Source organism: Brassica napus, chromosome A2, assembly GCF_020379485.1.
Source record: "Brassica napus cultivar Da-Ae chromosome A2, Da-Ae, whole genome shotgun sequence".
NCBI classification, from domain to species: domain Eukaryota; kingdom Viridiplantae; phylum Streptophyta; class Magnoliopsida; order Brassicales; family Brassicaceae; genus Brassica; species Brassica napus.
This window is the reverse complement of record NC_063435.1, coordinates 10,589,484-10,615,672: the sequence shown is the minus strand read 5'-3', so window position 1 is coordinate 10,615,672 and position 26,189 is coordinate 10,589,484. Positions and strand designations below refer to the sequence as shown.

The following is a 26,189-nucleotide window of genomic DNA, read 5'->3' as shown; positions in this document are numbered from 1 at the left end:
CTCCAGGTTGAAACTCGGATTACCTAAAACTTGACGCTATTACTTACATGGTACTGCGATTACACCGAAAAATATATAAAATTTACGAATCTTAATGAGAGAAAGAAAAACAATCACAGAGTTAGTATCCTAGAAAGTAAATAACATTATAGTATGAAATTATTGATGACTGTAATGCATAGGATTCTATTCAGCTCGAAACCGACTATTCAATTTAGTTGGACATTACCAACCATGATGTAGACTTCTACTTAGACTTCAAGTAGTTGTAGTTATGCCGTGTGGGTCAACTTTCCTAGTTTGAATATTTTTACTCAGAAAATTCGAGGTTTAAAGAAAAGTTGAATCGGAGTTACATTTTAAAAAAAATCTATTTGACCAAATAATTGTTGATTTTGGATGTAAATCCAAAGTTTAAGCATGTGGCAGACTGAATAGTCTTAAGTTGAACATGTTCCTGTAAGCAATCAAATTTCTAATAAAATGTGACAAATAGTTATGCAACATACAATCAGATTTTCCATTCACTTAATACGCCTCAAAATTACATGTTCAAGTCGTTAGAATATAAAATTTCCAGGCACCGATAAGAATACGGATCTAAAGACTCATAACGTAGAAGGAGTTCACAGAAACTGTATGAATTTCAGTTGCTTCATCATCTTTTATTTTACTAAAAATATACAAAAAAAAAATCAAGATAAAATCGTAACTAAAAAATTGGATAAATTCCATGCAAGGCATTAACGAACGTATTAAAAAGCTAAATATGTATTAGTGAGGATCTTATGCGACTTATGTATGTGTTCTTGCGAAGAAAGAGTTCAAATCTTGAACGTTGACGGAGGTAAGCCTCCGTGGGGTCGTCGTTTGTTGGATTCCGCCGCGCACAGGAGCCGGAGGACACTGAAGCAGCGGTGGAATTTTAAATTGTGTCCCCTTTGGAGTGGTGAATCCATCCTCTTCTTCTCCTTCTTTCTCTAGCTTCTTATTGATCGGAGTCTTCACTTTAAGTGTCTTTCCCGAAGAATCCATTGGCGAAGAAAACTGAATAAACAAAAACAACAAGGAAAATAAACCCTTTGACCTAAACTGGTTTGTTAATTACTTTAAACGAAAAATTAAATTCACTCTTCGAGGGAAAATGATAACTGAGGTTCTTGAGTTTTCTAAGCAAAAGGAGGAACAATAAGAAGATTAGCTCACACCAAAACAAAAAAAATATATAAGAAGATTAGGTTTTAGGGCTTTTTAAGTTTATCTACTTGAAGAAGCTTTGAAGAGAAAATACCAACAAGAAAAAAGAGAGGCAAAGAGTCGTGGAGAATGTGATATCATTTTTAGTTTAATATTATATATAAAGGTGGAATATTTTCCATCTAGAAACTTTATTTTATCAACGATTAGATAACTCTTCGTTTATCCTCATAATGTGAATGAAAATAAACATGAATCACTATCACGTCCATGTTCATAACATTTTTAATATGGTAAAAATAAGAAAAAAAATATATTGAGAAGCTTCTCCACTTAATATCTAGATAATTACTCAATTTCGTGTTTCACCATAAAGAAGAATATACTTCTTCCGTTTCATATATCAAATATATATACTTTCGGCTAAGCTTTTTTTAATTGAAATTAATGTCGTCATTTTATGGATTCAATGAAAAAGTTTATATAAACTTGAGATTATTTTGTGTGGGTTATCCAATAAATACAAAGTATTTTAAAGAGAATAAGAAGGGGTTTTTTAGTTTTTACAGAGTAAGGAACAATAGTTATAGTATTTTAATAGCTAAACAGCAAAGGATCAAAATCCCACCCACAAAGCAATTTCAAAGACCAATGAAACACAAAAAAAAAATGATTATTTTCTTGGAACTGATACAGGGAAGCTCATCTTGCTATATGTTCTGCTGGCACACCTATATGAGCTGAATTATTGTGAATCACTAAAAACACACACACATGAGAAATAAACATTTCTCCTCCAGATTCTGTACATAGCATTCACCAACTATCCACAGAAAAGCCCCCACAAGCATTTTTATCTTATGTGTCCACTCTGTAAGAAAACAACACTCAGTTTGCAACACTCCAGACTTTAGAGAGTTTAGTTTGTCCACAAAAAGAAAAGATTCAAGGGAAAGGTGTATCCATTTCTCTATTCCGTGTATGTCAAGACTCCAGACTGTTGTTGGAACTATTTCATCTTGCGTGAGATCTCAATGTAATTCAAAAGCTTCTTTAGAGCCTTCCCACTGTCAATAGCTTCCTTTGCTCTCTCCATAGCCACAATCACATCCTCTGCACCTTCACCTCCCAACAAATGATCTACAATCCCAGCATTTAGCACGATTCTATCATAAGCAGCTCCTTTCTCACCACGAAGTGCTGCCAAACCCAGCTCTATGTTCTTGGACACCTATCAAGTTTATTCCTTTTTTTGAGTAACCATTGTCCCCAACCAAGTGTGAAATAAATATGTTTTAAGAGGTCTAACCGAACGATCAGTTCTTGGAGTCTCTGTTGGCTCAAACCCATAGTTTCTTGCATCCACCTCAAGGTTGAAACTCTGACGTGACACCCCTACAGTTACAGAAGTTAATTAAGTCATAAGTTGCATTGACCAACAATCTAAACAAGTGACAGCTCTGGATTAGTTTACATAGCAATCTAGAATGGCCAATTCGCTCAAAAACTTATATCTAAGACACCATGACAACTATGGAGCCCCATTGGTTCATACAACATATCAAGCAATAGATTCTGCAATGAGACTAGGAATGTTGTTTTAATTAGTTGTTCTTACCGTCAGCTTCTAGAGCGGTTTCTGAACTCAGAGAACGGAAACCAGAACAGTAGTTAACTGGAAACCCTTTTGAAGCAGTTGCTGCTCGCACCCTTGTTGTCATTGAGAGTGCCCCTTCTTCTCCCTGCATTTACCAAAGACAACTATTATTTATTCCTCCCAAAAACTTTACACTTAGTTCAAAACCTCAAATAGAAACTAGCAACATATGTCAGATTCTAATACTATTCAAATGTGCAGTAGCTTGTAATTCATCACCTTAACCACCAAACCAGAATGGACACCTCTTCTTCTCATAAGCATTAGGAGAGGCTCTTCGTAGCCTTCGTGGTAAAACCCCGCCACGATTGATTCCTTCCCTGTAGCCTGCACTTAAAAGACAGTCCATGAAACGTCTGAATAGTAGTGTATACAAACAGCTTCTCTCAAGCCCTATGGTATTATATCTTCCTCAAGATTTGGTCTTGGTCATCATGACTTATGAGCTATTACTAACATCTGAAGCCATTAATATGTTAACGTGGTGACCTCTGAAAGATCCCCTTACCCTCACAAACTGCTGAACTTTCTCCGTTGTTGCCAGAGGAGGACGCTTCTTTATATGCTCCCTCATTCCCATTAGCGAATATCTGCAAACATCAAAGAAAAAGGTAGTACACATTAGCAATAGCCCCCATATCTAAAGCTTAACCAAAGGAATGGATCAAGCAAAATATATCATACAAAGATGGTCGAGCTTCCCGTAGACTCAGATATGCAAATCCAGCCTTCTCATCCTATTAAAAAACAAAAAAAAAAACAGGGTCACATAGAACAAGTAAACCATAGAGAGTGCCCATGTGGGACATTAGTTAAAACTATTGTAGGCACCTCGATGAGTTCTTTTGCCTGGTGAACAGACAAGCTTGTATTTGCTCCCATAAACTTCAGCATTTGCTCCTCAGTCACACCCCCCTGGACCAAAAACACTAAAGAGTTAACCAAAATAACAATCTAAAAGCATCATCATAATATCATATACTGAAAGAGATTCATATTCGTTATAATTACTTTTGGAGGCATCCATTCAACGCCATGGAGCAGTGACGATTCACCATAGCAAGCTCTAACAGTAGCCACAAACAGCGTGCTCCGAAAGAACCGAGTGTTTCCATCATAAGGCTCCCCATAATGAGTTAACGACTTTACATCAGCAACAGGAGCACCCCCTGAAAAGTTTAGTTAAAACATGCGTTAAAACTCATGTCATAACTTTCATTTGAATAGTCTGGTTTCTTACCAAGCTCGTCATCAAACGCAAGGCAGTAAGCTTTAAGCTCACGATCCGTCTCTCTATTCATACGCTGACCGATCAAAAACGCCGAAAGCAACGACTCGCTCACTCCAGAGGCTAACCCCTCATCTTCACTTCCAAGCGGCAGAACGTCTCTTAAAACACCCTTGACCTCTTCATACCCAAGATGACCTCCAGCCAAAACCTCTCTCAACGCACCAACCAACCTCATCTCCTTAGCTTCATTGCCGACAAAACTTGGCCCAACAGAGTTGCCAGTTCCCAAAAGGGATCCTTCAGGGTCTGCAATGAAGAGCACATCAGGAGGTAGCGCCCGAACAAGAAGTGGCCAGAACACATCCATTGCTCGCTTTTCGCCTTCGCTCCATTGAGTCTCCTCAGGAAATGCGTTTGCACGGATTGTCATCCCAGCAAAGAATGCACCAAGCTGGGCCTTTGACACAGGTTCTTCTCCTTTTAGTTCCCCTCTAGCTGCATCATAGTGAGAACTAGTAAAGAGTCTTTTTTTTTCGTCTAAAAATTCTTTTATTCAATATTGTTTATCAAAAACAATAACATAAAAATTGATATGATACATCGCATCAAAAAAAACAAAACAAGCTCTTGAGAAACAATCAAACCCATTAGAAAATATTATCTGACAAATACGACTATAAAAAAAAATCAACCGAAATTTGGTTCCATGTTGCCAAATACATTTGATATCCACTGAAGAACTATACAGAGTCCAATCACTAAACAGATTGTTGATTCTGGAAATGACAAATCTCAGTGTACTAGTAAAGAACCACATGTATGTATGTATTTTAGGATTATGAAAAAAAACATTTATTAGGATAAAGAATATAGAGTTTTGAGGTTAGTAGAAATACGGATCTATTCATTCACATAATCAATAAACACATATTTTCCTCAATTAGTCTTGTTTTTTGTTTTTGCTCTCTTCTAAAGTTAATTTGCGTTTGTTCATAACACAAACCAAGAAGCTTAACCAAAACAGACTAAGGTCTTTCCATAAGAACATGAAACCAAACAAGCTGAAGACATAAAGTTTGAAACTTTATTATAAAGGCCTAAGCTTTCTTGATAACGATTTAGTCAAACATGAATCCACTGATGCTTTACCTGATCTGAGTATAGTATCAAACACCTTGAAAGCCTGTTCTTCACTGAGAGGTCTTGTCTGAGTAGGTCCGGTGCAAACCCTAGCTTGAGCGTCAAGAACGGTAGGGTTAGCTTTGGGAATCTCCGATCTACGGTAAGTGGAAGAGAGAGCTGGATTCTTGATATCAGACTCCTTGAGCCCAAACTGCTCCATCATTGCAGAGTCCAACACTGCCTTCATCTTCAAACCACCACCGTGAGGGCGGAGCAGCTTCCGCCGCCACGAACGGCCGTTGAAATTGGTTAAAGGGAACCGGAGGCATGAGGGAGGCAGGGCGTCGGAGTAGGTAGACCTCTTGATCTGAAGCGACGAGATGGAGAAGGAAGGTTCGGGGTTGAGGAGAGCTTTCATCGGATTGGATTGTCTCGGTGTGGGAGTTTCTCAGATGACGATGACGGTATGAACCAAACCGTTAAAACTTAACAGTACTTTCTCTACTTTTTTCATTAGTACTTTATCTACTTTTTTATTACATAACTTTTAATCAGACCAAAGTTGGTAATAATAAGATAAATTATTATTTTATTAGGCACATTTTATTAGGCACATTTTTATTACATTGTAAACTTAACGGAAGGTCTCAATGTTAATGAACTTGGTAGGTAGAGAGTTTGAGTTTGGTAGGTACAACATAGAGCAAGCAGAGATTCAAGCTGAATATCCCCAAGACAGCAGCAATCGATTCTCGATTTTGATTAAAAACAGAACATCCAGGGTAGTGTTTGTTGCTTCTGGGGTTTTTCTCTTTATTCATACTAATTTCTGTGAACAAATTTGGCCGGCTGTATTTCCATTGTTCATCCATGCTCCAAAAACTGCATGTAATATCACTCTTTATTCATTTTCACTTTAGAATACTTTTCATTTTAATTGATGTTTTGAAATTAATGCAATAGATTAAGAAGATGCAAAATTTTATATAAATTATTTTGGTTACATAAAAATATCATTAATAAAACTAGTTCAATCAATAAAAAATCTAATATTATGTAACTGATCACGAATCTCAAGCAATATTAAACTTTTATCTTTATTTTTATCAGAAAACTTTTATCTAAGATAACTAAAACATCACTTATTTATTTTGCAACAAAAATAGTTTTTTCTAAATTTTGAATTTACTGATCAAAAGGATATGCATTTACAAAAGAATAGACTAGCTAATGAATATGTAAGCTAAAGTTCAAAAGGAAACTAGTGTAAAATGTTGTAATGGAGGCGAAAAATACTAACGTGCCACTTCAAACCACTGTCGCATAAGCCCTTCAAACTTGTGATCATCTCTATACTTGAGTGAAGAAATGCGATTGCACATAGTTTTATCTATGTATCGCGTTAACTGAGCAGCTGTTGACCCTGAGCAGCTGTTGACCAAGGTTTCTGGTGCCTTCGCCCCATTGAGCTCCCTCCAAATGATGTATATAGTCATCTGGAATAATTTATTTAACTATCAAATAAATTGAGCTCTGCCTGCGAGATGATGGAACACGAGGCTTATCTACTCCGGTTCTATTTTATAGGCGAGTCTATGGGCTGCGATTTTGCGGACAAACTCTAGACGAAAAACTCTTTGATGATTTTCTTTGAACCCACGTTAAGGCAGCTTATTGGGCCTGTAGTTTTGTCATTAGTAATTGAAGAACAAAACTTAAATGTCGACCAAACCTGCGCCAGATCGTCTAGTTCATTTGGTTTGTTGGCTCAGCTCCACCTCTAGGGTATCAAGGCACAGAGAAGAGAAAGAGTGATGATACTATGATAAACATGTGTATGTTAATATCTTAATTAAGGTATTCTCAAATACCTTTTTTAATATTCTTATATAGTTTTCTTTTTTGTCAGGTCATCTAGTATTTAACAATCGAACAAAATTTGGGTTCACCCTCTATGGTGAACTCTCAAATTCACCTCTATAATTAACACCAATCAAATCAAACTGTTATGTAGGATTAGGATAAAAAGAAATATTAAAACTTAGAAAAAAAAGGAAAATAGCTTTAAAAAAAAAAAGTCGACGTCTCCGTAAACTAAAGAAACATACGTGTTCTTTGTTTCATCAATTAGGTTTTGAGAATTCCATTGAAATTTGATAACAGGAAACTGCTCCAAAATAATTATTAGCTTGACTTACCGGTTCGAGCTAGGTTTTGCATCGGTACATTGATCTACTCTCTTTATCCTCTTTCAAGTTAAGAATATCAATTGGTTAGAACCTCCATTAAAATAAGGTCTAATTGTTCTGTAATTTATGTTTTGCTATATAGTTACAATGGAGAATAGTCATTTAAGTGGTCAAGAAACTGTTCCTGTTTAATGTGTCTGCTGAACCTTTAGCAAAGCACACACAATGTCCCGACACTTCGTAAACTGCTGTATTCTTATATCTCCAAACAAAATAAACTAAACACGTTACAAATATAAAGTGTCTCCATGAGGATATATGTTTTGAATCTTTTGATGTCGCTTTTCACTACCACGCTTGAACAACTCTAAAGTGAGTGAGCTTTTTAGCCAGATCCCCAACTTTCTAACCGTTATCAAACTATCCGTATATGGCGGCCTTAGGGATCATTCAGATCCTTCTTGATTCTAGTTCTAGGTGTTGATTTACTTGATTTACATAAGAATAATGGTTTGTCTCTTTCCAACACAGAATAATGTCAGCATTCAAGTAACAGCCTCAAGTTTGTCATTTTTATGTAAATCAAGTTTGTCTCTTTCCAACAAAGAATAATGGTTTCTTGTCATTCAAGTAATAGCCACAGTTCTCAATGAGATTCAGGCAAGTTAATCATCAATCAAGTTTTACTATTGTGTCTTGTTAGCTTTGAATATGAACCTCTTAACAGAATTGTTCATAAAATACACAACTCAGAAACCGTTACAGGTACACTTGAAAAAAAAAAAAGTTTACCGAAGAAAAGAAAAAAACTACAAACTATGGAACAATATTTGTCTACTGCTTCTTCTGTCTTGTTTTCATTGTGGTAGTAGTAAGATTTGCAAAACCTTACTACAACTTTCAAAACCTAATGGAGACAGAAGCAGTAATAGAAGAAGGATTGTTGGACGTGGGAATACTTCCTTGTAACATTAGGAGCTCTGTCTCTGTTCCTGCTAGGAATCACAAGAGCTCTCGGCAACAATAAGGGAAGAGACGAGAACTCGTCCTCCAGTTACGTACTGTGTGAAGTTCGAGTCATTTGACACTATGTCCAAACTGGTCAAAGACAACGGTGACAAGTACGAGTCACATCCTTTCTCAGCCGGTGGATACAATTGGTACGTACACGTATGTTGGATTTAAGTTAAACACATGAGAATTGATTGTCATTGTCAATAACTGGTGAAAATTTGATACTTTTTGCAGGACACATTGAGATCAAGCCCAGCAGAGAACAAAGCTATGAAAAGAGCAAGCTTTGTGGGAGTACAAACTGGCCTGACAACAAGTTCATCACATCTGAATATTCAGTAAACATGCCATTCCTTGGAAAATTCAACATCAACCTCTTCAGAGTAGTGTGGCGAACAGCTTATGTGGTTGGAGTTCTCTCTTTGACAAACCCCTTTGACACTAATCCGATATCCGGACGTACATGGCTTGATTTGAAGTACGTAAGTCATGGTATGTTTGTACAACCGGACGTACATGGCTTGATTTGGATTGGAGAAAAAATCAAAATTCGATTTGAAAGCATAGAATTGGAGACTCAACTTGATAAACACAGCTTCCATCTTCTCTGTGGTTAACAGAGACGGCGATGAAGGAAGCCATCGTTAACAGAGACGGCGACGTTCTTTTATTTTTGTTTAAGCTATTTTCTTTTTTTTTTTCTAAATTTTAATATTCTTTTTTATCTTAATCCTACATAGCAGTTTGATTGGTGTTAATTTATAGAGGTAAATTTGAGAGTTCTCCATAGGGGGTGAACTCAAGTTTTGTTTGGATGAGAAACAAAACATGATACAATATTTGTTCTGTGATAACTGACAAGTAAATTTCTTATAGATCATTAAAATTTCGTATACTTTGATTTTCCATGCCTTATACTTTCAGTTTTTTTTATTGTCTCCTCTTTTCCCTCTGTGGCAATAATCAATCTCTTAACCTTATAAAACTTTCAGTAGTATGCAATTCAAATATTTAGATAAACTGAAAGCATTTATATATTTCACATATAAAAAAGCCCACATATATTTAGACAGACACCGAGAGAGAACCTTTATTGTTTCTACATATATGTAGATGTCTAGGGTAAGCTAGACATACTAAAGAGTACTTAATTATAAAGGCTTTTTATAAACCTTTAACCATTAAACTTTTATATGCGCTTATTATTTTAAAGGTCAATGCTTTTAATGAGCTTCATGTTGGCGAGTCTCTCGAGAAACACATTGAAAACATCTTCACGACTCAGCATACTGACTCGGACATGCTTCTTGTCAGAACCACAACGTTCTCCTGCCCTGCTCATAACCTTCTGTCTCCTCAAATCGTTAACCAGATCCGTCTCTTCCTTCGTCCCCAGCCACGCAAACGCTTGTGTTAGCACATGAAAAACACCAACGGTTACGTCTTATTCAATTCACAAAAATCCAAAAGTTACAATAACATAAAACATGTGTCGTCTAGTATTAGTTACCAGGGTAAGATTCGAGTGTCTTGCCAAAAAAGTTGCAATAGCCTTCGGGGTACTTAGGAAGAGTGAAATCACTTTCCTTCACCACTTCACGAAGCCTCTCCCACCTGTTCTTCATCATCTCACGACCATACTCGAAGAAATTCTCCGTTTCGCTCGTACAAGTCTCCTTGAGAACTTTGAGAATCTTGGCGCTTCGTACCTGAGACTCCTTAGACACACCAATAGAGTTCACTATGATATACTCAACCATCTTCTTTGCCACCTCCTTGTCCTTCACCAGTGCCCACCTTCACCATCCAAACAAACCAAACCCATTAATTAGTTTCAATGATTAATTAGGTTTAAATTCAGCAAACATGCGTTTTAGTCCAATGCATGTTATTGTGAAAGAAGGAAACTAATGCATAACCCAATATCTGACCCGATGCGGGACCCAGCGTGGCCTGTGATCTTGGAGAAAGTGAAGAGCATGATGTCATGGTCTTGACAGTGAGTGATGGGAGTGTAGTGGGGCCAGTAATAAGCAAAGTCATGGATCACTTTAGCTTCTTCGTCGTCTGGACGGTTCACCACAGTCTCTCTGATAGTGCCGTCTGGGTTATTGGGTGACGTCACCAGCTCGATGAACGGACCCTTCTTGTCGAAACGCCACGCGTCTCCTTCCCACTTGTACATACCCGACCGAACATATGTTGTCTCCTCCACATACGTCTGTTTAAAAAATAAAGTTGTAAACATTTTTTATATTCCAAAGAATGAAATTATTTAAGAGAAGAAGAACGGTTTTTGGTAAAAGCGAAAGAAAAAAGTGGGGACATGAGCATGTTACTGATGTCTTTGCACATGAATCCATAAACATGCAGTATGTAAGAAGGAAAAATATTTTTGTAAATTGTTAAATAAAAAAGAATGGTGGATGTGAGGTGTTGTGTTCGATAAACATGTCTGTCACTGTGTCTTTTAGATCTCCAATCTTTGTGATATTGTAAATCTTTGATATTGTAAACAAGACCACCTAAATCTTCACATCAAATCAACTTTTTTTATTAAAAACGACTTTTTGATTAAAAAAAATTATAAACGACTTAGGATTTTATATAAAATTAGAATAAAAAACAAGAATAAGACGTAGCTAATGAATCTTCTTCAAATTTTTATTATATTATGCGTCTATAGTTTTTTTTTCTAAAATGTCATTTATGCAATACTATATGACATCCTAAACAAGTAAAAATAAATAAAACAATGGTTTCTTTGTCGGGTTTACATTTGGCTAGGCAGTTTTAAATAGATAAACCCAAATCAACACCAGAAAAAACAGTCAAAATCAGTTAATATATTTTGTATTTACGTTTAGATTTAGTTTATTTATCTAGAGGTTTTAAGAAACTACTTCTATCTAATATCCAGCAGGTACAAATGTTTATTTTTCTTAATAAACTTAATTTTATTAAACAAAGCACCCAATATAGATCTGGACTTGATCCAAAACCCTACTCGAATTAAAAATAATCCATCACAGATTCAGAGTAGTGGTTTTGTAGCTAAAAAATCGGTTTATTAGTTGTTAATCGGTTTTATTAGTTTTAAAATATATGTCAACGCAAAAAGGAATGATTTAAAATAAATTAAAAAGGGAAAAAGATACGAGGAGAACGAAGATGAGAGTTTAGTTTAGTGGTGGGGGCTTACGGAGTAATAAGGAGCCGCGGCGACGACACTGACAGGTTCGGTCCCACCAGCAAGCAAAGATAATGCGTGGACGGCTGCTTGACAAAGCTGCGTCGAACCGGTCCCGACCACGATGTAACGATCCTCGGTTGCTGCGTTTCCGACGGCACCGTGCAACTCTTTGATCGCTTCGGCTAGTTCCGGTTCAAGGAACCAACACAGGTTGTTCACGTCGCTGAAATAACTCATTAGATCACAACCACGTATCGTCACCGTACATCTGTCACCAATCTTCCTCCAGTATTCTTCGTACGCCGTTGGATCTCCACTGCAACAATTTTTATTTTTTTTAAAACATGAGAAACTGATTTTCTTTTTTGGAGCCGAGGGTTATGCAATGCGGTTAGGGAAATTTGTGATATTAATTAAAAAGAAAGACGTACTGATCAAGGTTGATGATGGAGTCAGACATGGCGATGCTCTTCGTGTTCTCCACTTTCACCATCGTCTTCTTCTTCTTGGTTTTGCTCTTATGTTTTGTTAGTGTGTAATGATTAGGGAATAGTGTAGGGCTGAGTGTATTTATAGGAGGAAAGCGATTTCTTATTTTATTGTTAACCTTTTTTTTTCTTTAAAAAAGAAAAGAAAGGGTGATGTATTCTGGTTTTAAATGGGAAATATCTTTATTAAAAATTATTTACTTTCTAGAGTCAATAATATGACACTTATTGGAAAATCAATTTAATTAATATTTATACTATTAAAATAGAAGTCATCACTCTTTTCATGTGTGATTTTTTTATTTGGACCATCCTTAAAAAATTTATTAAATTTTACATAACTTAATTATAGTATCTTTTAATATCTTTATTTTTATTTGAAATACTAATAAATATCTTAAAGAAATGCCTAACAAAATCTACAAATATCTTTAGAATCTTTTTAAAATATATTTTTGAATTATTTATTTCAAAATTTATAATTATCACAAAGTATAATTACAAACTAAATTTTAGATTAGTTTTGATTGTAAACAAAATTTAATAATAATAAAAACATACATTTAATAATATTTTAATGATAATAATAAGCGCAATTCTCTCGAATAGCCTTTTGTTAATTTTTGTCACAAAAATAGCCATTGAAAAAGACAATGACCAAAATAACCCATTTTTATTTTAAAATTTTGATTTTAAAAAAAAAATTGAAATCCTATCTCAAAATTTCATTCTTTAACTCTAAACCCTAAGTCTAGAATAGTTTACCATAGGGTAAAACTGTATTTTTACCCTATAACAAAACTTATTTTAGTCATTTTTTTCATTGAGTGCTATTTTTGTGAAATAAACTAAAAATTATTATTTTATGAGTGCTATGTTAAATATAAATTTGATAATATAAATAGTTATCATAAGCAAACACAAAGAGTAAAATAAAATTATGTATATCTCTATGATATTATTTGAGAAATCAATTACCTACGTGTTACGTTCACATTATTTTTTATGATGGTTAATTACGTTAACAACCTTAATGAATTAATATTTTATGTAATTGCCATTATCAAAATTTCTATTTTAGTTTCTTATTAATAATAATTTTTTAAATAACAAAAATAAAAATAGCTATATATCTTTCCAAGGTTATTTGGGATGTTTTCTATTGGGATGTTTTGTATGAACCATTATTACGTTTTTCTTTTCAACAGTCAGTAATATATGTATACTGGATTAATAAGATTAAGTTTAACAAATGATTATTTTTTTTAAAAAATATGTCCTTTAAAAACAGAAAATGCAAATAAAAATTGTACTAAAAAATATTTTATCTATTATTTATTTTTAATAAGTATAATCTTTATTTACAAAATATTTTTACAGACTAAAAATATTTACTATTTTCAAAATAAAAGTTACCAGTTATTTAATTTTAAAGTGGAAAATAAATATTTTGAGAAGTTAGTTTCTTATATGTCAAGCTCACGTTAATTATCTTGATGATTAATTATGTCGATAACTTTAATTAATTAATATTATTATGTATTTTCATTATCAAAATTTATATTTTAAATTTTTATTAATAATTTTTTTCTTAAATAAAAAAGGAAAATATCTATATATATTTCAATGGTTACTTGGGATTTTTTATAAACCATTATTACGTTATTGTTTTCAAAACTTAGTAATATATGTATACTGGATTAATAAGATTAAGTTTAACAACTAATTAATTTAAAAATATATATATATTTTTTAAAAATATGTATATAATAAAATATGCTAAACAAATATATATTATTTATTTTTAATAAGTATGAGATCTTTATTTAGTGCTGTCAAAAAAAAAGATCTTTATTCAGTAAATATTTTTATAGAAAAAATATTTACTATTTAAAAAAATAAAATTGACTAATTATTTAAATTAATGTGGGGAAAAATATTTTTAATTATTTTTTTCTTCTAATATTAGCTTTTGAAAACTTATATCAAATTATATAGAATTTTATAAACAAATATTTACATATGTAAGATGAGTAACCAAACTAAATGAAAAGGATGAAATAATTCAAATTTTAGCCAAACTAGAACAAAAATGGAACAAGGATAACAGTTAGTTCAATTTAGAAGAGTTGTTCAAACTAATATGTTTTAAAATAATCAAATAAATTGGTCTGGATTATTGTAACTTAAATTATATGTCAAATTAAGCTAGCAATACAATTTAAAAACTATATTTAATATATATATATATATATATTATAAACCATCTTATATTTTATAAGCAAAAGATTAATAATTTATTAATATTTATTAGAAAATAATCTTATTTGAATATATTTAAAATAAATTTACAAGCGAATAGGATGAATCAAACTAAATATATTTAAAAGAATTTTATTTATATATATTTAAATCTAAAATAAATTATGATTCAATTGAAAAATAGAATATCATAATATAACAGAGAATTAAACTGATATATATTGTTATAATCGAAATTACATATTTAATTAAGATAACAACATAATTTTATTTAAATAAAATATTATATTTACTTTTCATACATGTAGATTATAAAATGATTTAAAATTTATCAACAAGTGGAAACAAAATATTAAATAATTAAATTTTAATTATTTTGTAAATATTAACATATGTGCATGAGCACATTTAGTTTTAGTGAAAACAATAAAAATATACATCTAATATCTTGTAACAAATTGTGAAAATATAAATGAAAAGATGAAATAAACTTTGCTGGATGATTTTTTTGGTTGTGTTGGTAAACGATTGTGGATGTTAAATGATGAAACAAACTATGTATCATCAAGATTTCCAAGATAAAGACTTTAAAATTGGATTTCCTGACCGATTATATTGTACTTATTATTTCGATCTCTTGTAAACAAAAAAATTAATCAGAATGATAGAAACATAATCTTCCATCTCAGTATGGAATGATGTAGGAATTTCAATCTTTCACCCGAGATCATCAATATGTAAATTCTATCATTATTATACTTTTGTCAGGTTAGTCGACTAATTGATCTAGCAACAAGAACATGAAATTCTCAGTTGGTTAATGCAATTATTGTGTCAGAATATGTTATACTTAGCTTAAATGTGTCAATTAGATACAATTTATCATCACACACTTACGGAAGGTAATTTATTGAAGATAACATGGGAAGGAAGATGTGTATCTTTCGAATCAACTATTGTAAACCGTTAAGAATATAAAGTTAAGCCCGTAGAGTCTTTCAAGCCCAAACCCGAAAGTATCGTATGAATTTTATTCCGATAAAGGTAAGTTGATCTAGATATATATCATAATTAGATAAGTTCTAATTTGATGCCAAAAAAAAAAAGATAAGTTCTAATTCTATTAGAAATGTGTTTAAGTCTTGTGCATATATGTACAAATTCATCAGATAGAAACACAATGTTACAACACAATAATACTCTTACTACCTAATCGTACATGATATCAGAAACTCATTTCTGACCCAAATTTAGTGGCACGAAAGGGTTTATTATCGGTATTAAAGTGAGATTCAGTTTGAGATGAGCCGATAAAACCATCATATCAAGGGGACGTGTTGAGATCCCATATCGAAATTTTAAACAGATATGGCTTGGATCATTCTTCTTATAGTCAATTGGTTTTAAGTAAAAATCCATGATAAGCTCAAATTTAACATGGTATCAGAGCCTCATTTGTTGATTCAAGCATGGTGGCCAAAAAGGTTTATTATCAGTCCTAAAATGGGACACAAATCAAATATAAACCACACCTCGAGAGGATGTTTTTAAATCCCACCCCGAAAGTTTACAGAGACCAACACTAATATATAATCAACTTCAGTCAATCCGCTTATGACCACTTGGGTTTAAGTTGGAAACCCAAAAACATAACAAGATATCATGGCTATATACAACTTCATGTAATCCACCAAATAACAACACAATAATATAAACATAATAGTATTCTTACTCTCTAATACTACATAATTAAAAAATCTATAAAAATACGGTTAAGTCAGGATATCGTACCGAAAATAATTTCCTTTTAATGTGTAACTAATCAATATATGGCCCAGGAGGTAATAATTTTACATGCTTTCTTATGGAAATTCAAATGACCCCATTTTGTTTGGTAAATTATTTGACATGTTTATTGGTACCTTAATTCTGAAAGAAAAAAATTGTGATATACAATACGATGATTGTGGAATGGACGGAGAATTACTAAACAATGTATTTTTTTTTAATTTTCATTGGCACTCCAAACATTGACTCTTTTACCAGTTTCATCTAACATATGTGTGTGCTTTTTTTTTCCCCAAATTTAAATTCATATTCCATAGAAAAATACTAATTAAAATACAAAAACTGACGGAAAATCGAACATTCTTCAGACACAAGAGCCCACAGGAGGCGGCAGCTAGAACCCACACAGGGACGACTTACAAACACAAGCCATAAGAACTCAATCCACAACTAAGCAAAGGAAATCCATTAATAACTACACTAGGATATTAAGCAAAACAACTCAGCAGATTTCAAAACATAAGGATGCCAATGACCGGGAATTATCGCTGCACATCAAAGCTTGCCACCCGATAACCTCCACCTCTAGAACCCAATACACCACAACCTATCGTTGCTGCACACGCCCGCCAACCGATAACGTCCAAGAACCTCAAGACTTCATAACCCGACAAGAAGGACCGTTACTCGGTCCACACCACCATCGTATACGGATGCGACGCACTCACAAGCGCCCACTTACCCCTGAATAGAAGACCTGCTAAAACCACACGAAACGGAAGCCTTGCCCATCGAAACTCTCCGGAGTCACTCACCCACGGAAAAAGAAACGAAGAGAAGCACTCATTGTACCCACCACCAGTTGAAACCCAATCTGCTAAGTCAATTGTTAACCCCAAGAATAGAGACATCGAAAACCAAGCTTATCCCACCATAAACAAGCCCATGCTAAACATACGACAACAGCCGTAAAGACCAATACCATCAAACAAACCCAACATTGTCACAAAAACAAAACGTTAAGGACCAATCGTTACTTCAACCCACAAAAGGCAGGGACCCGAGAGACGACTCGAAACGGAACCACCAAGCTTCACCGGCAGCTGGCATGACCAACTAGCCACACGACCTCCACAGAGACCGTGACCCGACACGAGCTCGACGAAACAACACCCTCCGCTTAACCAGATACGAAACCTAAGACAAATTAAATAAGGGATCTACACAAAACAAAGAAGAGGAAACTAACGGGACCGGCGGTGGCGCTAACGGAGCCGCCACGCGCCGGTCACCGGAGAAACAGAGATCTGTGGTTGTAAGTTGAAGAAGAGAGCGTCGAGAGGATGAATTAATGGCTAGATGCAAAATACATATGTGTTTTATATGTCATTAATTTTTTCATATATGGATTATTTATTCAAGAGTGTACTTTCGGAAAGCATACAGTGGTTTTTGGGCTAGGATGGTATAGCAGTCAAGAAGGATAAGATGTCTGGATGAGGTGAAAAATATACTAAGTAATCTCTCACTGTTTTATGCTGAGCTAGAAACACTAATGTGAACAATAAAGTGTAAGATTGCATTCCCATATACAAAGATAATTTTTGCAATACTGGGTAAAAATGATTTCTTAACCAATAGGTTGGCCAATGTTCTCAATCGATTTTGAGGAGATTCAATGATGTAAATAGTTTTCCAATCTTCTCTATTAAAAGAGAAGTACCATTTTTATCTACTATTTAGAAGTCTACTAGAACCATTTCATTAATCACATAATATGACATGATAATTAATATGAATATTAATAATAAATTAATTTTAACTAAAGATTTGAATTTTATTTTCAGTTATAACAAAATCTATTGAGAAAAATCTAACAAAATCCTATTAAATTTTTAAATAATTTTATTAAATATTGCATTAATTAGTTTCGTAATTAAGTAATATAATGCTTTCATTAAAAGAAATTATCATCTACCACTAAAACGGGTTTAAATTTGTTAATCATGTCATATTTTTTTATACAAATGAAGTTATTAATATATGTTAAAACTTTATTTCTACAGCTACATATTTTCAAAAATCATATGTTGAAGAATAGTTTTTATTTGATTATTTCAAATCATGAAAACTCAAAAAACGTAATAAAAAGAGTAAAATGAATAAAACAAACTCCTATATTAATAAAGTAATAAGAAACCTAAAAAATAAAATTAAAGAGTTATAAAATATATAACACTAAAGATATAAATTGTATATTTAAATTTATATAATAATATCAAAATTAAATATTTATAAAATAAAAATATATCCGCAAGATGTGCGGGTTAAACTCTAGTAATGTGTTATCGCTTTAGTCTATCGTACAATCAATACAAATCTAGATAAAATAATACAGTGTGCTCGAACATAACCGTCTTATTTTGTTTTGTAAAAGATTATCACAAATATGTAGTATGAATCATAATAAAATTTGAATTATGTTGTTGACAACATATTTTTATCATAAACAAATACCATAGTTAATTATCAATTGTAAAACCAACACATGAGACCATTATGATTAATAACTCTGTGTAATGTGTATATATATATAATTATATATTTTCAAGGGTCCAAAATTAAAAATACAAATTATTATAGAAATTATGAAAAATAAATTATTTAATACACCAAAATATGTACATATACTAAAAACAATTAAAAACTGTATTGAGCAATTATTATACTAACAAAGTCTTGCTAAAAGATTACTGAATCCTTTTTTTTTCTTGTGAGCGTCTGATGAAAATTTTATTTGTGGTTATCTTAAGTTCTTAGAATTTCAAAATATTATATTGCATTACAAAACCCAATAATTTTACTGATAATTTAAATAGTTTATAACTTTGTATCAAATCTTTTGTATCATTTTATTTTCTAAAAAAAAATGTTTGATTTTCTTTTAACCAATCCCAAAAGAAAACAAATATTTTTTGGTTAGTAATTTTTTTTCAAAACTTCTGTGATTATTTTACACAAATATATTCATGATAAAAATTTTCAAAAAATGCTATTGATAACTTCCAAATATAAAAATGGACACACTTCGAGGATATATTGTAATCTAGTAAAAAAACTACCAACAAAGAGAACCATCTTCTTAGGCAATTGATTAAAATCTCGAAACATGATTGAAGATATGCATATTTATCTCATTAATGAAAGTACTAAACCTCAATCACAAATTTCTACCCGTTAACTCTAAACCCTAAGGTTTAGATTAGTTAACCTAGAGTATAAATGTATATTTATCTCTTTAATGAAAGTATGAAACATTTTGGTCATTTTGATTCTTAGAGTCTATATTTGTGACCAAAACGTTTTTATTGCTATCTTTGGGTATTTCTCTTATAAAAACTTTAGACAATTTTTTTTTGAAACTCACCTAGCATTAGAATCTAAATTTTAAAATTTTCTAATTTGTTTATGTATTCGAATTTTATTATTATAGAAAATTTATTTATTATTGGTGTATTTGTTATTTTAGTTTTTAATATAAATTTCCTATATTTTGATTACATATCGAATAATATATATATATAGATGGCATCTAAGAATATTTACTCAGATTTTATGAAAATTTTAAAATGGAAAATGAAATAAATTTGTGGAAGAAAGAGTTTGACTTTCCGCCTAAAACTTATATTATGTAAAATAAAAGAATAAAAATATAAAAAGTATTTTAAAGATATATAGTATCACTTGAACTACATTATATATAATATCAATATTTTTATAACAAAATCAATTATATGTTATATTAGTTTAAATTTATAATAAAAGTGAAAACAAAACTTACATAAACATGTGGATCCAAATCTAGTGTTTTTTTAATAAATAATAGACGTTGATGGTTTTAAATTTATGGTAAAATATCTATGAACTAATAAAAAAAATATATATATATATATTAAAATAATTATTTTATGAAAGTACATAGTTTTTTCTAAATTCTTACTTTAAAAGATGTTACAGAAAACAAAAACAAAAATGCTTATGAAAAATGCATGAATTTGAAAATATAATTAGTAATCTCGACGATCAAAAATAGAAAAGATTATTTTACTTGTCTGATGAGCTATCCAAGTGAGAGAAAAAAAGATTTGTGACTACTCTGATGACACAATTCAATTATTCTTTTGGATACAGGAAATATTTCTGGATGGTCTGAAAATATGAATAAATATAAATTTTATAGAAGTTTTATAAAACTGATATCTTAATATTATCTTATTCAACTTTACTAATTCTTTCAATGGATTAGTTCATAACCCACAATTTTATTATTTTATTTTTGTTAATTTACACTGATTATACCACATTTACATTATTTGGGTTTATTAATTTACGGAATTGTATTAATTTACATTGATTATAGTACATTCACATTACAGTTATAGTCAAATTGGGAAAGATTAAAAGTGTTTTTATTCAATCCGTAAAAATATCAATAAAATAATAAAAGTTTTTTTTTTTAATAAATCATGATAATTTTTAGGTCCTTTTTAAAAGTTGTAACGTTTAGTGCTTCACTAAAATAGTATAAAATTTTCATATCGCAACAAACTATAAAACTTTCCGATTTTATTTTTATACTCGGAATTTTTATTTCAAAATCAGCTTCATTTATTGCGAGTGGGCGTGGCAAAATCTTGTAGGATTCTCTCTTTAATTTCGTTGGTTTATTCTTTCGTATACATTGAATGAACACCAAAGAAGAAAGTTCAAGGGCAGTTAATGCTTTCAAATTTCTAACGCCATTTTACTTCTTGGCCTCTTGCGAACCACATTACTCTCATGCTTCTTGAGTTCTTGTAGACCACAGTACTGTCATTTACCTATACGTAACCGATGCATGCATAATATTTCATATTTTTCTATATAATGACACATTGACATGTGGTTTTGAGCGTTTTTGAATTGTAGAACTGCTACATTTGTCCATAACCTCGATATATTCCCTTGTAAAAGCTACTTTCATATTTAAAACCTCATATTAGTTATCGAAACGTAAATGTTAGATGTCAGCTATCTAGAGTAACCGATGCATGGTATTTCATATTTTTCTAAATGTTGAAGGTTGGATGAGCAACTGACATGTGGGCCTGTGGTTACGCTCCATTTGTACATAACCTCGACATCTATAAGCTGAGATTTATGCTTAAGATTTCAACGTCATTTTTGGGTCCAATTGTTAAATTTTCAAACGTCATTTTACTTCTTGGCTTCTTGCACATCATAGTACTTTGATTTATCCTCAGCACATAGTGTTTAGATGATTTGTTAGAGCAGGTTATGGTTCGGTTTAATGTGGTATCAGTTATGTGTTGGTAGATAGCGGTATTTGGGGTATAAGCCATTGTAGATACGAGATAAGTATCGAGAAGATATGGGTAGGACGAGATCTAGTATGTTTAGATTCTCTTGTATCACGTATATATATAAGCGTTACTCTGATGAATAACAACACACAACATTCTCAACATATTCTTCCTAGTTTACATGGTCTCAGAGCGATAAGATCCTTTGACATAATTTACTACAACTACTACTATACCGATGTTGGGTCCTCTGTGGATGTTATTCCCACATTGTCCACGCTTCAGACCTAGATGTCTGAGCGTGAGGGAGGGTATTGATGAGAAACATCTCACATCAGAAATATATGAATTAATCTACTACTATATAAAGAGTTAGGGTCAATCCACTCATCGCCAATTGGTTTTAAGTTGGAAGCCCAAGAAACTTAACATGGTATCGGTTATGTGTTGGTAGATAGCGTTACTTGGGGTATAAGCCATTATAGATACGAGATAAGTATCGAGAAGATATGGGTAGAAGGAGATCTAGTATGTTTAGATTCTCTTGTATCACGTATATATGTAAGCGTTACTCTGATGAATAACAACACACAACATTCTCAACATATTCTTCCTAGTTTACATGATTCACCGTAAAAACATTTTTCTTTTGAGAAAAGACTTTGCATACACAAAATAATCTAGAAGGCAGTTGTTTTTTGGGCTTGTCCCATTACATCAAGTTGATAATTAAACATTAGGACGGGTCTGGCCCCATTTGAACTACAAATAAACACAATTACATATAGAGAAACTGAAAAGGTGATTGACCCTGAGTCAGTGATTGCGAAAGGAAGGAGATCATGCTTAGTCATCGAGCCAAATTTGAATCATCTTGGAGACCGAAGAGAGAGATGGGTTGCAGAGCAAAAGCTGGAGATATGATTTATGATGAGAACATCTGCTTGCTTCGAGATGGAAGAGGTGGTGCGGAATTTTTGGCGGTGAAGCCTACTATTTCGCTCAAACCAAAGAAGGTAGATCGTCGCTTGCCATGCTACCTGAGTTAGAAGTTTATGATGTTTACATTTGGCATGCAAACTGGTCCATAAGCCCAATTCCTTGTTGGTGTCCAGTTTTTTTTTCTCGTCAAATCTTACCATAAGTTCTAAGAGAATGGGCATTCAAAGTAGAGGTGAGTTCTTGATTCTCTTTCACTGTTGTATAGGATACATAATGGATCTGTTTGGAGAGCCCAACTTAACATTTGATCCTTTGTAGGACAACTATTCAGAACTGTTTGCCAAGTGAGAAAATTACACCGTGGAATCCCTCTGGATAACCAAACCCCCTTATGCCAAGGTATTGGAAGTTGATGGATTTTGATTGCATTGTAGATCATCCCAGTTGAGTACAACGATTTATGAGTTCCTAAAGGTGACCATTCGAAGATGTATTTCTCCAAAATAAGAATGATGGTGGAGAGGTAGACGTGAAGAGATAGTTGTGTTTCAGAGTTCAGACCATGGATGAGGGAGTAGCCAGCTTCCTCGTTGATATAGATCATGGAGGGTCATTTTCTGTCGAATACCAAGGCTTTAAGATGCAGGGAGGTCAAAATAGAATAGAATTTCAAGTTCTCAGACGGACTCCAGCGGTCTGACCAGAACCTAGTGTTCCTTCCATTTCGAGGTATTGTTTTTATCCAGTTGTAAGCATAATCTCGTAAGATATTTTTAGTCGATGAGGAGTGAGTTTGTTTTTTCTTAATGATCCACATGTTGCTTATGTTACATGAGAGGATGTTTTTGATGAACCAAGCAATCCAAATAGAGCATGCTTTGGAAAAAAGAATCCATATCAACTTGATTGAGCAAGATTTATTCCAAGATACCAACTCTCTGATCCCAAGACTTCCTTCTGACTTCGCTAAGGTGTTTTTTCCCAGTAGAGCTTTGCCATATTGCTTTCTTCTGATGTACCCTTCCAAATATAAGCACCACGTAGAGAGTGGATTAGTTTGATGCATTTTATAGAGATAGTAAAGATAGAACACCAGAAATTAGAAATTCATGAGATCAAACATCCTGCAAACGAAAGAGTTTTTGTTGTCCAGCTATTGATCTTGATCTTAACTTGCTGGATTAATGGTTCACAATTTGATAGGGTTAGCTTCTTTTTACAGAGTGGAACTCCTAAGTAGCGAATATGGAGAGTTTCTAGTGTTAATTATGATTGGGTTTCATCTGCCTGGTTTCAGGTTGTTGAACCCCACATGAGAAGACGAAAGTTTTAGAGATGCTGATTGAGGGTACAAAGAGCTGTTTGAAGTCATTCAGAACCTCAAGGACGTTTTGAACTGAACGGAATGATCCATCATAAAATACTAACAAGTTATCTGCAAAGCAAAGGTACGTGAGTGTGGTCTCTTTACAAGCGTAGTGATAACCACATTTTCCTTCTTCAACTGCTTTATCCAAGAGTAGTGATAGACAATTCATTGCAATGACAAACATGTAAGGAAAAAAAAAGGTCTCTCTGCCTGAGTCCTCTTGTACTTTTGGAGAAGCCTTGGACTGTTCCACTTAATCTTATCATAAAACTTGGCGAAGTAATACAAAAATGGACCCACTTGATGAATTAAGAAGGCAGATTAATCCCACGGAGACAATTGAAGATAAAGTCCCAATTGACTGTATCAAAAGCTTTGACAATGTCTATTTTAATGGTAACTCTACTTTGACATTTATTCCGATGATAACCATGAACTATCTCTGATGCTAGGATTGTATTTTCCACTAATAGTCGACCTTTCACAAAATCTATTTGGTTTGGAAGGATAAGGTATAGAAGTAGATGTTGGACCCAATTTCGGTCAATATGTAAATGGGCCACGATCAACTGAATGGGCCGCGAAGAGTTGAAGCCCACTGCAAGCACTCGAGCTCCAAACGGAGACTTCGAAGACCCGGAGATCGCGGAACGGCTGCTGAGATTGCGGAGCAGTTGCGAACATCATGAGGGCAGCATGCTATAACAAGAAGTCGACGCATAAAGAAGAGACACGTTGAAAATCCTAGAGAGAGCTACACCCACACTTCGACCTTGTATTCATCCATCTTTAGATTTTTTCTCTTAAGCGATCTCGTTGTAACATTCGATCTTGTTTTACTCATTGTATCCGATCTTATTCATCAATAACGTCCATTTTTACCTACCGGAAACTGATTATATCGTTGTGTTCTAAAGATATTGTTGCCTACATCGTTTATCTTATCCTGATTAAACTCCCGATCATTATCAAATTCTTAGTGATTTTAGGATCTACAATAGATGCTTGAGGCGTTTTACCACTATTTTTGAGATGAGCTTGTATAGTTTATTGCAACATGAGATCGGTCGGAAGACCCCAATAGTTGAAGCTCCACTATGTTTGGAAACCAGTGATAAAACTTTTTCATGTTTCTTTTTCCTTCATATTAGATTCAAAACTGAAATGTTGGATGTAATTGTTTTAACGATAACTAATGATATTTCGTATTCTAATTCTATCCATATACTGGGATGTTTTAAAAAATATATATATATTTTTTGGGCTGTGGTTATTGAACTCAAAGAATACAAGGTTTAAGATCAAAGACTAACTTTCTTTATTGCTTTAGAAAATTACTCAAAACTAAAGCTCTCAAACCTTAATTTCTCAACTCATAAGTTATGTCACAACTTTGATATCTCCTTATATATAGAGATAGATAACTCCTAATCTCATTAAGTTTAACTTATTTAGATATCTCCTAAACACGTATATTTCTTAATTCTTTCATAACTAGGTTAGCTTTGAATCCAAGCTAACTTCAAGTTTACTTTTAACATTCTCTTCTTTAAACTTGAAGTCCATTTTTGACAAGTCTTCAATACCGACAAATCCTCTTATCTCTTTGAACTTCAATCTCTCAAGTGCATTTGTCAAGATGTCATCTCTCTGTTCACTCCCGGGTATATGCTGAACCATGATCAAAAATCATTCTCCACACTCTCTCTTATGAGTGATAACATCGATGTATGTGTTTGTTTTGTCCGTGAAATACATGGTTATTTGTGAGGGCTATAGCAGAATTATTATCAATATGAATTGTTACTTTCTCACACGTCCTACTGGTAATCTCTCCAAGAAGTTTTTGTAGCCATATGGCATGCTTAGCCACCTCAGTTTATGTCATAAACTAGGCTTCATAAGGGGATAGTGCAACAATGTCTTACTTTTGAGAATATCACATGATGGAACTATCGGAGAAATAGAAAATGTGTCGACTTGTACTTCTTCCGTCATCAACGTTGTGGCTACTGTCTATATCATATAAGTTTTGCTTTTGCTGCTCGACTAAACACCAAACTGTGTGCAAGAGTTCCTCGTAAGTACCTCAAAATCTGTTTTAAAACTGTTTTGCGATTGTTTGGGAGTTTGCATGTACCTACTTAAAACTTCAACACAAAAGAATAGGTCCGGTCGTGTCTGTATCAAATACCTGAGGCACCCAATGTTTCTTTTATACTCTTTTTCGTCTTTGTTTTGTTCTTTGTGTGCTTTAGAAAGTTTCAAATCCAGTTCCATGTGTGTAAGTACCGTGTTGCATTCTTCCATTTCAGTTTCTGTTAGGCCTTTTTTTAGCATATATCTCTTGTCTCAGTGTAATCCCTTATTGTTA

General features: G+C 33.0%; 2 protein-coding genes and 2 long non-coding RNA genes across 9 annotated transcripts; 2 read left to right on the top strand and 2 right to left on the bottom strand.

The window, feature by feature from the left end:
- Positions 1 to 1,849: 1,849 nt before the first annotated feature.
- On the bottom strand, positions 1,850 to 5,740 carry LOC106395263 (anthranilate phosphoribosyltransferase-like). Its single transcript, XM_013835771.3, has 10 exons — positions 5,235 to 5,740; positions 4,095 to 4,580; positions 3,866 to 4,023; positions 3,686 to 3,769; positions 3,539 to 3,591; positions 3,363 to 3,444; positions 3,074 to 3,181; positions 2,816 to 2,939; positions 2,507 to 2,592; positions 1,850 to 2,428 (listed from the first exon to the last, which is right to left on the bottom strand). Exons 1-10 carry the CDS (start codon positions 5,623 to 5,625, stop codon positions 2,207 to 2,209), a joined length of 1,794 nt encoding a protein of 597 aa, XP_013691225.2. The 5' UTR covers positions 5,626 to 5,740; the 3' UTR covers positions 1,850 to 2,206.
- Positions 5,741 to 8,188: 2,448 nt separating this feature from the next.
- LOC125587555 lies at positions 8,189 to 9,592 on the top strand. Its single transcript, XR_007323841.1, has 2 exons — positions 8,189 to 8,556; positions 8,645 to 9,592. It is a non-coding gene; the product is annotated as an uncharacterized LOC125587555 (long non-coding RNA).
- LOC106395273 (L-tryptophan--pyruvate aminotransferase 1) lies at positions 9,421 to 12,222 on the bottom strand. Its single transcript, XM_013835777.3, has 5 exons — positions 12,035 to 12,222; positions 11,613 to 11,919; positions 10,342 to 10,631; positions 9,921 to 10,207; positions 9,421 to 9,817 (listed from the first exon to the last, which is right to left on the bottom strand). Exons 1-5 carry the CDS (start codon positions 12,094 to 12,096, stop codon positions 9,618 to 9,620), a joined length of 1,146 nt encoding a protein of 381 aa, XP_013691231.1. The 5' UTR covers positions 12,097 to 12,222; the 3' UTR covers positions 9,421 to 9,617.
- Positions 12,223 to 21,354: 9,132 nt separating this feature from the next.
- Positions 21,355 to 24,700, top strand: LOC106421216. 6 transcript variants are annotated; one of them, XR_001284138.3, is made up of 6 exons: positions 21,361 to 22,520; positions 22,620 to 22,678; positions 22,765 to 23,417; positions 23,744 to 23,894; positions 24,005 to 24,211; positions 24,322 to 24,700. It is a non-coding gene; the product is annotated as an uncharacterized LOC106421216 (long non-coding RNA). The 6 variants fall into 6 exon arrangements; XR_002658351.2 differs by having other exon boundaries at positions 21,363 to 22,678; positions 22,765 to 22,845; positions 22,921 to 23,417; XR_002658352.2 differs by having other exon boundaries at positions 21,364 to 22,678; positions 22,765 to 22,790; positions 22,881 to 23,417.
- Positions 24,701 to 26,189: the final 1,489 nt, after the last annotated feature.

Excerpts from the sequence above, each read along its gene's own strand:
- LOC106395263 (XM_013835771.3), bottom strand. The coding sequence starts at position 5,625 with ATGAAAGCTCTCCTCAACCCCGAACCTTCCTTCTCCATCTCGTCGCTT. Across the intron at positions 4,024-4,094 it reads TGCGTTTGATGACGAGCTTG|GGGGTGCTCCTGTTGCTGAT; the intron begins GTAAGAAACCAG and ends TAAACTTTTCAG. Across the intron at positions 3,770-3,865 it reads TTGAATGGATGCCTCCAAAA|GGGGGTGTGACTGAGGAGCA; the intron begins GTAATTATAACG and ends TTTTTGGTCCAG.
- LOC106395273 (XM_013835777.3), bottom strand. The coding sequence starts at position 12,096 with ATGGTGAAAGTGGAGAACACGAAGAGCATCGCCATGTCTGACTCCATC. Across the intron at positions 11,920-12,034 it reads TCCATCATCAACCTTGATCA|TGGAGATCCAACGGCGTACG; the intron begins GTACGTCTTTCT and ends AAATTGTTGCAG. Across the intron at positions 9,818-9,920 it reads GACACTCGAATCTTACCCTG|CGTTTGCGTGGCTGGGGACG; the intron begins GTAACTAATACT and ends TGCTAACACAAG.